Here is a 15908-nt window from a genome sequence, read left to right as displayed (position 1 = left end):
CACAGTAGTGAGGGAGTAACTGTAACCAAGCATTTCAAATAACCAGAAATGAGTGTTTTCATATTGCAGATTTTTTTGTTTAGTTTTTTTTTTTTGGCAAACGAGGAAAGAGCTTTTGTGTCCATTTTGCTTTGGACCTCTCACATGGAAGATGAATCATAAACCCATTTTGGCTGCTGCAAGGGAGGCCTGCAGCACTTTTTGGTTGTAAACCTCATTTAGAACAAAAGAGCTGTTTTCTGATCTGAAACACTTAGGTGTGACAAGAAAGCAAAACAAGGGAGGGAAGCACTCTGTATTAACATCCAGCACAAAGGTTGATGTTGAAGCAGCTCCTCTTTGGGATAACACATTTAGCTGTGACTCAGAACTAAATTGGCTATACATCTTTCAATTTAGATGTTATGTGTGGACATTACAGCTGAATATTAAATTAAAGGTGGCCAAATAATTGTGTTTGCTATTTCAAAAAGGCGTTTGCCACATGGAGTCTAATATTATTAGTCCAGAATGGTAAATAAACAATCCATTGCACTCCAGATAATTTATTTAATTGTGCAGAGACTAACATATGTCAAGACGAAACCTATAATTACGCCTGCTTGATATACGACAGACACGTATTTAAAGCACAATTATTGAAACAAAGGAAGTATTTTGATTGGGGTATGTTTTGCTGCAATGTATTTCAATGTGCAGTAATGTGATGTTGCAAAACACTGGCGAATTCAAACAGCAGGACAGGTGTCAGCAGAGATGCTGAGAGCTATGAAGTGATGATAGTCATTTTATCAGACGTTTTATCGACTGCCACTCATAACCCTGGACAAACACCTACATCTGGACGGGCTGTGCCGTGCGGCAATGTGTAATAACATATCATCACAGTTCTAAGAGAAGTTGTCAAAGGCAACACCATCACTGTCTATCTCAGCCTTGGCATGCAGAGCGGTGCTGAACACAAACAGGAAATCATACCAGGAAAAACGGCTGGATGATTATTTCTACGGAAAGACCGCCTTGACAAAAGAAAGTGACATCTGTGATCGTTGGGTTACTGGAAGCAAATACGGTTTGAAGAAAACACGAGTTATGCTCTCTGATGGGTTGTCTACTTTTTTAATCACACATTAGCTTCTGTTTTAGGAAGGGGAACTGTGGCATTCAAATCAGAGAGAAGTGCAAGTGACGTGAAAGTTTTTAATTTAAATAAAATTGTATGTGTAATTTGCTGTTTACCTGCATTAAGCCCTTTTTCCTGTCTGGGCTGTCAATAAGTCCTCTAGCATCTTGCTGTTCTCACCCACAGCCTGGCAATAAAAGAATTGATAGCCTGAGAGGTGTGAATGTAAAGAAAAATTTAACACGTTATCACTATCTAACAAGGTGACTCTGGTCATCATGGGTCTTTTTGAACGACACCATTTATCTTCATTACCAAAATATATGTTTATATTTGCATATTATAATTTGAGCATATCCAACAAGTGGAAACCAAATTAGCAAAAAAGCAGGGAGACACAGACACCATATATTATTTTTGGATGCAAAAGTTCCAAAACAACCCAGGGTAGAGTGTGTTTTATGAATAGACTGGTTTGATTTAATGGTTGAACAACTATCAAAAAAATAATAAGTAAATTATGAAACACTTACTTTAATGTGTCCTTTATTATTTAACATGAAAAACAAATCTAATTCATTTAATATAGAGTAAACTTCATAAGTTGACAATAAAACTATCTCATTCATTTCAAGCAGAGGTGCCAAAGTCCTCTACTCGAGAGCTAGAATGCTGCAAATTTTAGATGCATCCTTTCTCCAACACACCTGAATCAAAAGAATGGACTCAATACCAGACCTCTGAAAAGCTGACTGACTGAATATATAGAATAATATAGTAATTCTATATATCCCCATTATTCCATATATAGAATAAGGGGAACCCAGACATTTGATTCATGTGTGTTTAAGAAGAGATTCATCCAAATGATGTAGAATAGCACAGATCTCAAGGACTGGACTTAGGCAACTCTGATTTAAAGCGTATGTAATTTGTAAAATATCCATTTAGTATTTGCATAGTTGCTTCCATTACGGATTCATTTTAATTTGTAAGTCGTACACATCAGCACATGTCTACCACTGCTCTAGTCAATTTAATTGATATTTTTAACTTGGTGAATAGAAGATCTATAACAATTTCACACTGATTTTGACTTACCGTAATAGGTCACATGACCTAGAAGCTATTGAAGAGAAATACTAAATTTAAGCTAAAAAAAAAAAAGGTAACAAAAATAAAAATTTAGTTAAAATGGAATAAAAATGCATGTGCCTCATATATAGAGTTTAGTACAACAATTACACACTGATTTCTAGTCAATGTGGCACACAATATGGAAGCTATTGAAGAAAACATATTATTTAACAATAAAGTTATTTAAAATATTGAATATGACTTGACATTTTAATAGAGGACAGTGTGTCTCATGTAAAAGCATGAATTACCAAGGCAAGCCATTCATTAACATTTGTTTGACAGGAGTGTTCGGTTTGGAAATTTGTTGACAGTCACTGAATAGATGCTTAAAACAGATAAACATGCCAAAACCTTCTGCAGCTGAACAGAAATAAAACTGAAGTCATTATCTTTGGACCTAAAGAGGAACAATCTAGAGTTATAGATCTAGAGTTGTAAACCAATCCAATAACAATTAAACCAATTAAATTATTATTTCTTTCTGCATATTGCGTGCAATGAAGTAAAATAAATAATAAAACCAGTTTTTACAGTATAATTTACAATTTAAATCAAGATATCCCACATTTAATTCCTGGCCACATTTCAAACATATCTAAGTGTGTTTACTTATTAGTTTGTTTTGTACATTTAAACAACAAACTCGACTTGCAATAAATATGTCCTCTAATTCAAATTGGGCAAATATTTACAGCCAGATTAATTATAAAATAATAAAAAATTACACACATTAAAAAATATACATTTGTAAAAACAAAAAATAAATAATAATAATAATAATAATAATAATAATAATAATAATAATAATAATAATAATAATAATAATAATCTGTCCAAAATTTCTGTCCAAAGAATTTGAGATGTCCTCTAAAACATAACCATTTGCCCTTAAGTTTGAAAACATTCGCATAGTGTTCGGTCTCGACTGCCAATATTTGATTTATGAGGTAAGAACAGAGAGCAGTGTTAGCATTACAAGAGATAGGTTCTTATTTTAGCAGCTTTAGTGCCTCAGTTAACCTCTTCTAGTAAGAAAAGAAATAATATACTCACTCAACACGCACACACCTTAACAAAATTCATAACAATGAACATCCAGTGGGATTAATAAAGTGAATTCATCCATTCATTGTTTAATATCCCCAAATGTTAAAATGTTTATTTTCTCTCCTTTTTAAGTTTCTTTTCTAGAAGCTACCCCTGACTATTTGCTTTTGTTTTGAGAACATGTCCCGGACCAGGACAAAAAAGTTAAAGACGTTTCTGCTGTACTTCATTTTGTGTCTTGTCTGTGTTATTCTTCCAACAGAAGATACACTGAGCTCAGTAATTTGGTGGATTTACATAGACAAAATGAGAGAGTGAGCAATTGCTGCTGTTAACCTTGTGTTCTCCTTTTGTATTTCTGTCCTTGGAAAGTACTGCTGGTTAGGTGCTTCTGTGTCTGTCTCCCTTCTGTCCCCCCAACTCCCAATTGTCCCCTGCTGATACTTTATGCATTCAGCTTGCCTTCCTTAACCTTTTACAAATAGGTCTCAAATTATTAACTGAATGTGACTGTACTGTATTATAATTCGGATTAAGTTAGAAGGTATGTAGATCAGTAACTGACTAAATTTGATTCTTGATATCTTTTTTAGATAACTGGAAATGAATTGGGCGGCATAATTTTCCTGTAAAGTTACTTTGTTGTAATGTCATTTGTTGTGAACTGAGTTTACATAAAAGGTATAAAATTAAAAAGGAAAATGGTATTTTAAGTTCCTTGAGTACTGTGTGTTTTAGCATTATAAAAGTGAAAAAATATATATATACATTAGCAATGTACTTTACAGGTCAGAGTGTCAATAAAGAGATTATTTAATATTTTTTTCTTTGATTGAATTTTTCTTATAAAGTGCCTAAAACCAACACTTATTTTAAACATCACAATTTGTCTGGTGTACATCTGTACCTCTGTTTCTGTAGTTATTACACCAGAAAACCCATTTATACACCAGTCAGCCACCACAATGTAACCATTAATAAGACACCGTTCTTCAGGAACTTCTGCTGGAAATGTACAGTACCTTTATCTGGATCTAGTTTATATATCCACCATACATCTAATGGTTCTAAAAACCCAATCCAATAGACGTGGGATACCTCACAATGAGGAAGGTTTGTTCCCCAACATATTAGTGAGTGTGGAGTCTCCACTGCGGGTTTTTATTTAATCTCTTGAATTTTTCTCTCAGTTTGAGCCACAGAAATCTACTTAACGTTCTCGGTGTCATGCAAGCTTTTTGTCTTCCCCGCCTCGTCACATCTGATCGGACCATCTCCAGGAAGAAGTACCGTCTTCTGTTTCATCTCTTTGTTCTGCCCTGAGGTATCTTTTTTCCCGTTGCCACTTTGGCCCACTCCGTCTGTCCTGCCGGCTCCAACAAGGTGACTCCAGCCAGCGGGGGCAGAGAAATGGCTGAAGACCTGAGCATGAGATGCAGCAGATAAACTGGTGAAAGAAAGCGGACGGATCACTGTGTTTGTCCTTTCATTCAGTAGCGAGTCGTGCACGGGTCTTTTCTGCTGGCTCTGACGGTGAGGTCGGAGGTGTTTCAAGGATGAGGTCTTGTAAGATTTTCTTTGATTGCAGCTCTGCTTCCTGCGTTCCTCCGAGATCTCGTCCAGCACTACACAAAACAAGATAACAGTTGGTAAAATTCACCGGGGGCATCAGCGTGTGGACCGTGCATTGGCTCTGGTGGCGTTCTCGACATACACACCGTGATGGATTTTACTCTCTTGGTTCTGAGTGCACCGAAGGTCCAGGGCTTGTTTTACCGAGTCCAAAAGTCCAAACATCTCACACAGAGAATTCAGTATATGAGCATCTGACCCCCAAAAAATAAAAAGTAAGCCAAAGTGTTGAATAACGAATAACAATCTTTTTTCAATTGTACATAAGCAATTCAGGTGAGAAAAAATCTATATTTATAAGTTTGTTTTTTTCCAAAACCTTGGCATTCACTTATATTCAACCCCCCATGATTCAGAACCATGTACAATGTAATTATAGCTACTTTGGGGTTTAGATTGAGATACTTTTTGCAAAACAACTCAAGCTCAATCAGTTTTCGACAAAGAGCATCTGTAAAGATTAATTTATGATGTGCACTTCTAGTTTTATGCCACACATACTGCATGTAGGTTAAAAGGTATCATTTTGTTTTAGCTGTTTTAGCTCTTGATTTTATTTAGAAGTACATGAGGTTAATTACAAATGCATGCTAGACTTTCCAGATTCTTATTTATAAAGTATTTAAAAAGCATGGATCATTTTCCTTACACTTCATAATTTTGCACTACTTTGTGTTGGTCTGCCACATAAAATCCCAATAAAATAAGCAGAATCTTGAATTTGCAATGTGGGGGGGAAGCAAAAAGTTCAAGTGTTGTAATACTTCTGCGAGGCACTGAGTGTGAACGTGACGACACAGTTTGGTACCTGTCTCCTGCAGGCTGCCGTTATCGCTGCGAAGCTCAACACCTTTAAGGGTGTTCACAAGTTTAGCATGGAGGCCAGACAGTACATCCACCATCAGCCCAGACTCTGCTACACCCCTCCAAAGTCTCATCACTCCACCTGAAGAAGATCGATTACATGATAAGAACTCTGTGCATATGAGAGTTTGGTTTTTTTCCCTTCCATTAAGAGGTTTAAAAATGGCCACAGAGAAATTAGAGAAAGCCATAAATGCACCAGTATAGATTTGATGCACATGAAGATATGAATTCCAGTGTGCGATGTTAAATAAAAAAAAAAAACTAAAGAAATACGGTAAAGATTAATAAGTAATCTGTGATAAATGTGGCGGAAAGGAGAAGCAAGGGGACATCTGGGGCTGTAATTTCAAGTAAAAAACATAGGAAATGACAGAACTAGATGCCATAGATGGATAAAAAAACATTTAAAAAGAAGTGAAAGAAGAGAAGGTGTTAAATAGGAAACAGATGTTGAGAGGAAAGAGCAGGAAAATGGGTTAGGAAAGAGGAGCTCTCTGAAGGCAGAAAGGAGGGCAGGATGGATTTGAAGGAGAATGAAATATAACTTGATGTTGGCACAAAACTGATAAAAACAGAAGTTAGGTTAGGGTGATGAAGTGCATAGCATGCTAGATGTGTTATCTTAGAGGAAATGAATGTATGCCCCCTGATGTTTGCTTAAACTCCCGTCACGATGGTAAAATATTTGAAAGTGTTCCAGTTCCCATTTACATTTATAAGTTTGCTTAATTTATTCCTCCATGAGGGGAATACAAACTAGAATGAAGCACATTTCCATGGAGCCGAACGGCTCCAGCTCAAGAGGTTGAGCACGCTCGCTGAGAATTATCTACTTGTTCGAAATGCAGCGACAAGCAATCCGGAACGTGCAGCGAGGCGCTTCAATCTGCTTTTCAGGGCATCATCAGCGGGACGTTTTACTGACTGAGCTCCGCCTGGAACGGTGCCTGATCAGGTCACCTTTAAAAGCCTTTAAATCAAAGCTGCAGCCCCGGCAAGTAAAAAGACCACACCTGGAAATGTCAGCTGCTGTCTGCGGCTTTATAAATGGACATGACTCTTCCCCCTGACTGTGGTCAGCAACTTTTTAAGGACAAGTCGGCAGGAGCATCCCACAACTGCCGATTCAGAGGTTTGCCAGCTCGCTGTGTCAGAGAGGTCAAACCTTTCGTGGTTACGAGAGGTGAGATGAGAGCGATGGCTGGACAAACCCTGTGTAAATCTTTTTGAGAACCTGTCCTACAAAAGACCTCTTCTCTTAAGAAAAGATCCTTTCTGACATTATTACCATCTGGCAGATGATTTTTCTTTTCTTTTTTGTTTTTTGGTGGCAAGGTGATTAAACTTTCCCTTCTACAGAAATGAAAACACAGCACCTTCCACAATTAGCATCTCTGGTACAAATATGTACACAAGCTTTAAAATGAAAGATTTTAAATGCTTTTGCCACAGTTATCCAACATTGATCATATTTACGTCCAGACTTGAATAAGTTTTGTTTTGGATTATTGTCCTGCTTCATAAAATCTGAGATGAACTGATGGTTGGACATCCTTAGGATTTTCTGGTAGAAGCAGAATTCATGGTTCAGTCATGAACCATGAATTTTGGGGCAGCTCAGCAGCCCCCAAAACTATCACACCGCCACCACCATGTCTGCATGCTGATGCTACAATGTGTTTTTTTCTGAAATGATGAGTATCCAAGATGTTAATAGCATTCAGACCTTCTAAAAAGTTCAACTTTCTAAAAAGCTCAACTTTCTAGAACTTTTTGAAGGTGTTTCCTAAAAAGTCTTCAGATCATGATTTTTTTTTGGGGGGGGGGGCTGGGATTTATGTTCTTCTTAGTTAGATTTGGTTTTGGACCTGAGATTTTATTCAATTAATTAATTGAATAGAATAATATTATCCAGTTAATTTGAGTTGATTGTTGACAACTTTTAGTTTCAATATTAGCAATTTTTTTGATTCTATATCAAAGAATCAAATCATCTTTGGTGGAGAAACTGAACTTAGGTTTCCCAAAAAATATGGTTAATCACTGTTAATTAATAACATAACAAATATGGTGATTACTTCTCACACCCCAATGTTAGTGTACTCAATCAAAAGGTTGGATTTTTCTCATTTGTTCAGTGTGAAATTATTACCAGGACTGTAAAAATTATACATATTTCAATATTTTACCAGTACAAATTGTCATTATGTGTCATGTATATCAAAATACGATTAACCAAAGAATAATCAGAACGTGTGACATGATGGAGGCCAACAGGTCAAAACCAGCTGTCTAATTGAACATATATATTGAATCGATAAACATTATTTTGTCTTTTATTTACCAAGTGAATCAGCTCTCTTTATGTTGACAGGATGTCCGCTGATTGTGGAGTTTACAAGCTGTGTTGAACCATTACTCTGCTCTGATGCCGCTCCAACCATTTCCTCCAAAGACTCCTCCAACTCCACTGCATCGCCCGCTTCCCCTTAAATACGACCAGACCAGACACATTTAGTTAATCAAGGGCTAAAGCTGTTATGTCTGTGTAAAATTGGCTTCAAATCCTAAATATTTATCATATTTTGGTGCTTGGTTTCAAAGTGATCTTCAATTTCTTGGTTTGAAATGTCAATACTAAAAACAGTGGTTTGAGCATATGTGATTGGTATGAAAACAATCACATATGTGCCAACTGTAATCTACCTGTCACAGTAGGCAGCTGTCCCCAAACAGGCTCGAGAGCCAAACACGACAGGCTTGGTTGCACCAAGGCCCCTGGAGGAGGCCGGGTGCTGTTCATCAGCACATCGAGCTTGGTGCTGCGGCAGGTGTTGCTGCACACTGACTCATGCTGGTAGAAATCTATCTGGCCAGAGTCCATCATTTTCCTGCAAAGGGGACAGGCGGGTTACAATAATATGGCAAAGTGTCTGAGAAAACATTTTTCTTTTATTTTTGCTTTCACAATTGCATGGGGGACGTTTGGTCTGAACAATCCTAACAGCCTCTCGCTATTTTGTTTGATGCGGGGCTTGTTGGTCAGCCCTCTGGAGGCATAAAGATAAAAAGAACAGATACCGCCTGTTGGGTTTTGCGTGTTGCCTCCAAGCAACACCAACAGCAAGTGCAAACACGATAAAGAGGTGAGAAGTGCTGCTCGAAGGCTTACATGTGAACCATTTGATCCTTCTATCATCACAGTTGTGATTACCCACTGCCTCTGGTATGCAGGCTCAGACAGACACTAAAACAGAGATGTGCAAGTTGGATTTTACATTATAGCAATCCTGTAGGTGGGTCACTGCAGTGAATAGTAAAAGTATTAAAACCCAATTTTTCCCACATTTTGTCATATTGCAATCACAAAATGTAACTGCATTTTTTGGATTTTCATATGACAGACCAACACAAAGTAGTGTGGATAAGAACCATGACAATAAAATGTGTTTTCAAAATAACTACAATCAGTGTGGCACGCATTTGTATGCAACTCCTCTAATGTCAGGGCTAGAAGAATCTTTCTCTTCAAGCTTTTGGAGTTTTCTCTATAACAGCTTCACCCAGACTGAAACCGTTTCACATTCCTTCTTTACAAAAATAGTTCAAGTGCAGTCAGATTGGATGTAAACCATCTGCGGACAGTTATTTTCAAATCCTGCCACAAACTCTGTCTTGGATTTAGGACTGGGCTTTGACTGAGCCGTTCTCATAAAGATATATGCTTTAATCCTAACCATCGTAGCTCTGGCTTTGGGTCATTTTCCGGTTGGAAGGTGAACATTTGCACCACTCAAGTTATTTATTTATTTTTGCAGCCTCCTATCAACTTTAACCAAAAAAGTTAACTAAAGCATCATGGTATCATCGACATTTGTCAAAGGGGGGATGATGTGTTCAGGAGGAATTGCAGTATGACGCAGAAGGTTCACTTTTGGTCTTGTTAGAGCAGACTACCTTCTTCCACGTGTTTGTTGGTTTTGCCTCATGACCTGTGGAAAACTCCTAGTGAAACTTTGAATGCTTGTCTTTCAACAATGACTTTCTCATTGCCACTACTCAAAGGCCAGATTTGTAGAGTATAAAAAGTTATCTAAGAGACCAATTCAACCTGAGCAGAGTATTTTTGCAGCTCCTCCATGAATATATGTTGTTGGCTTTTTTTTTTACTAATGTTCTCTACCAAACCTTTAATACCTTCACAGAATAATGCACTTAAATTACACACCATTTGACCCTATTTATTATCTGTCTTTAAAGAAGCATGGTTGTAATGGATTTTATGTAGGTGTATTAGACGAAGAGGGAATAAATACAAATGCAGATTTTTCTTTAGAAACAATAAACAGGTATGCTTTTCCTTCCATTTTTATGCTTTGTATCGGTCTATTACAGAAAATCCCAACAGATTACATTGAAGTTTGTGGTAGCAACATGAACAAATTTGGATGGTACTAAGGTTCTCAATAGTTTCACAAGATGCCGCACAAGACATGACATTCGTCTGTTTTAAAATTATAAACATGACAGTCGGCACAAAAAAGTGGAAATAAAGGTTAACAGAAAGACAGATGTTTCTTAATGTTTCATAATCTTACCTGAGCATAACCCCTCCCACTCTGATGGCTCTTTTCCAGTCCTTCAGAGTGGCTTTTCCTGCCAAGTGCACAAACTGCTTGGGACTAATGAGCTGGTCATTGAACTGTAAAAAGCAAGACGGGGCAATTTATGCCATGTAAACAGTCATATAAAAAGTAAAACAGGCTGTTAACCCATGTAATGATTATCCTACTTTTTATTCCTCTGGAATAATTTACAATTCAATCAACCATACAAGAAATACAAAAAGGTATTAAGTTAATAACATCATAAAGGTGTTACGATATAGATGGAAATCTGTTGAGTTTGAAATGACAAAGGGTGGGAAAAATCTGCCTCAAGCAACAGGAGAAGCAAATCTTAGCATGAAAATATAAATTACTCTTTTTGGAGGAAGCTCATCCATTTCTTTTTGTAGAAAAAAGAGAAATCACAGATTTGACACAGAGTTATTTCATCTGAACATTCTGGCTTTGCAAAATATACTAAGAAAAATGTGATGTGATTTTTTATTTTTTTTATTTTTTTTTATTGAAAATTATTCCCTAACAGAAGATCCATCACGAAAAAATTTATAAAAGTCTTTCAAAGCAGGAATTCAACCCAGTGTGCCAGAGCACTCAGCTGTGTATAAAAGTGGTGACAGGCACAAACAAGTTGCAAAGGTTGCGAAAAGAAAACAGGTGGACCAAAGGCAACAAAGGTCAAAACACAAAGGAACAGGAGCCTGAAAGTCACACACCTTGAAAATTGAAAAATGCACAACAAACGAATGGAGATAATGTCAGAAGGAAATAGAATGTACCGTATTTTCCGCACTATAAGGCGCACCTAAAAACCTTCAATTTTCTCAAAAGCCGACTGTGCGCCTTATAATCCGGTGCGCCTTATATATGGACCAATATTGAGCCACAACAGGTCTAGTAACTACGGTAAGCAGCCGCCGACTTCATTTTTGCCCGTAGAAGAAGAAGCGCACGGTGCATGCTGGGATAATTGTCAGAACGCTGGTTTGTTAATAAAGTTTGACTGACTTATCTACCTACCGACCTTGTAGAATCAAGTCGTCTGCAGGTCATTTAGCACCACGTTCTCCATAAACATGCTGTGCGCGAAAGGAGAAGGGTGATCATCGTCCGGCCACGCCCTGGCCCAGTTGCGGAAGGCTCTCTTCGCCGACCGGAGTCGGACTGTTTTGTTGACATTCTTTATGTCAACAAAGTGGCTTTAGATATTCATCCGGGGTGCTTCGACTAGGGTTACCAAGGGACAAGCCCTTATACATTTAAAGCTGGGGGGGCAGCGTGTCGGTTGGTCTGTGTTACCCAGAAAGCAGTTGGGCACAATATCACAACACCAACACCATGAGTGAAACAATGACTGGGACAGCCTACTATATAAAGTACTCGGGACCATTTCTCTATTATTACACATCCACATTTGTAGAGTATGGAACAAATCGTACTCTACAAATGTATAGACAGCTATAGCGTCTATTCTATGTACCTTATAATGTGGTGTGCCTTATATATGAAAAAAGTTTTAAAATAGACCATTCATTGAAGGTGCGCCTTATAGTGCGGAAAATACAGAATGTATAGAAAAGCCAAATATAAAGCATTTCTAATACCAATAAAGAAGAAAGCATGGTTACTGTGGGTTAAAGAATAAGCAGAGGTGAAAAACTGACATCTGGAGAAAAGTGGTATTTAGTGTTAAATCAAAATTCAATGACGGGACGATGTTGGTGGTTCAGTTGGCTGCAGATTCAGTGAAGCATCTAAACCTAATGTGTTAAATATCAAGAAGATTTCTAAAGCCCCTGATAACGCATACCTTTATATAAAAACCAGTGGAAGAGTCAATCAGTACCTCTGCTAGTAATACTCAGATGGAAATTTAGGCTATTTGGTTTTGTCACTTATTATGGAGTATCATAAAATATCTACTAGGTGGGTCTATTTGTCAGGAAACAAGGTGCATGTTTTCTTTGCAAAAAAACCCCCAAAAACTTAAAGCGCTGTAATTGTGATCAGTTTATTGAAATAGGGAACAGTTCGACACATTCTCTAAAAGTGTGAGTCCATGTTTTGTTGTTTTTGTTTGGTAGAAGTTGAACTTGTGTCCCCCAGGACAAAACCTTTTTCCTGATTAGTCTCTGATTTAAATGCCAAGATAGTAAGAGGAAGAATAAATCTAAAGGAACAATACAGCAATGATTTTTTTTAAAAGTACACCGTGGTTGGCTCTCCCGTAATAAATCAGCACTTCTTGGATACACTCAGCATATTGACCTACCTTTACACATCGTACATTGATTCCAGGACAGACAAACTTCTTAAACAGCAGGACTGCTGCGCTGTCTCCACAAGTGATGGGGTAGCCGTACTCTATCTCTGTTCCATCGGTTTCACAGTCACCTTTACAGGACGCAGCAAAAGAAAAAAAAACATCACAGGAAGAATAATCTAACAATTATAACACTGAGACTATCACCCAGCACTATGCTGAGTACTACACATAATGATTCTGTTGTATTGAACAAAACGTGTGTTTTTGTATATGTTCATTAAGTTTTAAAGAGATAATATTTTTGGTTTCCATGCCTTTACTTACTTTGATGTGTCTCTATCGCTAAAACTGTGGTGGCAGTACCAGCACTGTCGTCATTTAGCCTGCAGAGGGCGACATAAATTCACATTTGAAATTAAATAAACCTTACTTTACTTTCTCTGCACACTGGACTGTTGTGTTAACTTAAGAATATACAACATATACAATACAAACAGAATTTTTTCCACATCAATTTAGCTCACACACAGATATAATGGGAAAATAATGGTTTTGTTGTTTTCTTTTTAGTATTCCCTCCGGCCTTTGGTTATTTAAATATGTGATTCTGGTATGAAGCCTGAGACTTAAACTCCCAGGCAACGAGCAGACTGGTACCCCTCCATGCAATCGTCTTACCCATTTAGCTGCAGGATGATTTGTCTTTGATGGTTGTTGTCCCTGCATTCCTGCTTTTCTGTTTTAACCACCATGACTTTGCCTGAAGGCTCAGAGACCCATTCAGCAGCAGCCATCACACCTCCCAGCAGGGCTGTACAGAGACAACAGGTGAGTCACATTAATGTTCAGATCAAACACAAATACTTTTCATTTTATGTTTCGGATAAAAATCATTTCCTGTTGTTTCAGAATTAATTCATGCCAAGGTTAAAACAGCCTCTGCATGCTGGGATGTTCTAGATGAGGAATGCATCTTATTCAGAACATTTTCCAACTCTAATGTGAGAGGTTCCATACAATTCAATAAAAATAAAAAAAAACAATCTAATGGATGGGGGATAAGAAAAACCACACAACCCTGGTTTGATTTATTGTTAGTATTCAGTGCTCTTGAGTTCACACCAGCTATTGTTTTTAGGGAATTTGATCAACTGTGGAGTTCAGCTCTTAAAAGTAGTATTTTCCTGACATTTTAATTATGTTATTTAGTTAAAATCATTGTTCACAATAAGGTTACAAAAAATGAAAATAATCTGATTGTGCAAAAGCATTAGGCAACAGAAGAGACCAACAGTTCCTCCAAAAAATATAATTACTAAAAACAGTGTGCCAAAAATTACTGTCTCAATGACCAATGGATTTATCTTTGGTGATGAACTCCAAGTCTTTGAGGTTAAAAAACGTTCTTTTCCTAATCTTAAGCTCCATACAAAGACCCTTTGCCAGAAGGAGCATGTTAGTGAAATTAAATAACTTGGAATATTTTGGACTTAACCGTAATCTCCAAATGTGGTCATACCTCTATTTTGATGTAAAAACTGATGATGAATTATTTCAAAACCATTTCTTATGCTGCGGTTAATGCAAATATATCTTGTACAATTCAACTGATAAACTTTATTATTAATGAAAAACGTTTTTAAAAGCGGCAAAAGTGTTCAAACAGCCGCAACTTCAACAATTGCATTTGTGTCTATCAGCAAAAACTCATAGTTTTCAGAGAGGTTCTTAATGTCAATGTCCATTCATTAGATGGGCACAAAACAATCGACTGCATCACCGCGGCGCATATCAGTAATTGGGGAAAATTTGAAACAATAGTGACTTTGCTGTAGCAGCGAGTCAGGAAGGCTGTGAGACGGAAAGTAACACAGAATAAGCTGCAGGAATTTTAATGTCTGGATTAAATGTAAAGAGTTAAACTTGAAATGTTTCGTCATTTATGTGAGACAAGGCATGATGGGAAACTAATTTCAATTCTCATACTCTTTTCATAAGCTACTTTCAATTTGACAGTGAACGCAAATGCAGTTGAAGCCTTTGCAATAACAATAAAACAAGAACAGCCTATCTTTCAGGGGAACTTCACGAAAGGAAGAGACAGCTAACCACAGTATCAGACCAGACTACAATGAACTAAATATATTCAGCCGTTTTCTTCAAATTAATACATTGGATTAGCATACCCGGCCGGACAGTTGCGTGCCTTTCTTACCCTCTTCACAGCCTCACGCTGACGTCTGTTGGTGCGGCATCACGCACCCCTGTCGTGCGTTCCCGTCCCACACAGGAACCACCGAAACAAAAAACGGGGTCCACTTCCACTCCTCACACTCTACGGTGTAAACAGCGTAAAAAAAAAAAAAAAAAAAAAATCAAATTAATCCTCCGCTTATTCAGAGGGACACGGCAGTGTGAGCCAAGCTGTGTCGCTGCTGCCCTTCCTGCAGCCCAGGCAGCGTTTGCCTGAGAAGCATCTGTCCCGCTGTCACGAGAACCGCTCTGTTGGCACGCGATGTGTAACTCGGTCAAACTGTTCTCGTTAGGCTGGATTTGTGCTCCACTATAAAAGTTCACGGGCAGGGCGACTTTAATCACCCGGTATTTAAATTTCTCCACCACAAACAGAAAACACTGCATAAGAAATACTTCACTAATATGTGAGTATCTTATTCTCAGTGATCTGGGGCTACAAGCTTGACGTGTTCTGCTGTTGCCTGTGTTTCACCAGTAGATGGCAGTTTCGCTCTTAAGTAGATGACAACTATTGAGCAAAGGCACACGATAGGGATTAATAATTGTTGCTTTTTGTGATTTTGCGAGTTAAATGGATCGTTTTCGACTTTTGATAAGGTTTCATGGGATAAAATTCGTAAGTATGGGCTGACTAGATGCCGAGTGAGGACAGCATAGCTCACATAGTGCTAGATGATTCTCACATTCCTTTTTTAGTATTTTTTTCCTGGGACTTTAGTTTGTATCTATCTGTACTGTGAGAGTAACTTCTAAAAGCCTATGTCATTTACCTCTTTTGGAGGATAATATTTCATGAACATGTTCTCTTGGACTTCAAGTTGAAATCATATTTGGACCACATAACTTCACTGCTTTCTTCATGTGAAAATGTAGTCCCAGTGGATAGTGATAGATTGTCTTATTCGAGGGCAAAATTCTTTCTCTCCTTTCTTTATTGTCTTAGAGATAGTTT

General features: G+C 37.6%; 1 protein-coding gene across 1 annotated transcript; it reads right to left on the bottom strand.

Annotated features, from left to right (window-relative positions):
* Positions 1 to 4452: 4452 nt before the first annotated feature.
* Positions 4453 to 15315, bottom strand: LOC103478459 (glucocorticoid modulatory element-binding protein 1). The gene is made up of 10 exons (XM_008432343.2): positions 14916 to 15315; positions 13379 to 13511; positions 13025 to 13083; positions 12707 to 12828; positions 10408 to 10511; positions 8516 to 8700; positions 8154 to 8297; positions 5751 to 5888; positions 5029 to 5136; positions 4453 to 4935 (listed from the first exon to the last, which is right to left on the bottom strand). Exons 2-10 carry the CDS (start codon positions 13492 to 13494, stop codon positions 4517 to 4519), a joined length of 1395 nt encoding a protein of 464 aa, XP_008430565.1. The 5' UTR covers positions 13495 to 13511; positions 14916 to 15315; the 3' UTR covers positions 4453 to 4516.
* Positions 15316 to 15908: the final 593 nt, after the last annotated feature.

This window comes from Poecilia reticulata, linkage group LG16, assembly GCF_000633615.1.
Source record: "Poecilia reticulata strain Guanapo linkage group LG16, Guppy_female_1.0+MT, whole genome shotgun sequence".
NCBI lineage: Eukaryota > Metazoa > Chordata > Actinopteri > Cyprinodontiformes > Poeciliidae > Poecilia > Poecilia reticulata.
The sequence above is the reverse complement of the archived record's forward strand: the minus strand, read 5'-3'. Positions and strand labels throughout refer to the sequence as shown.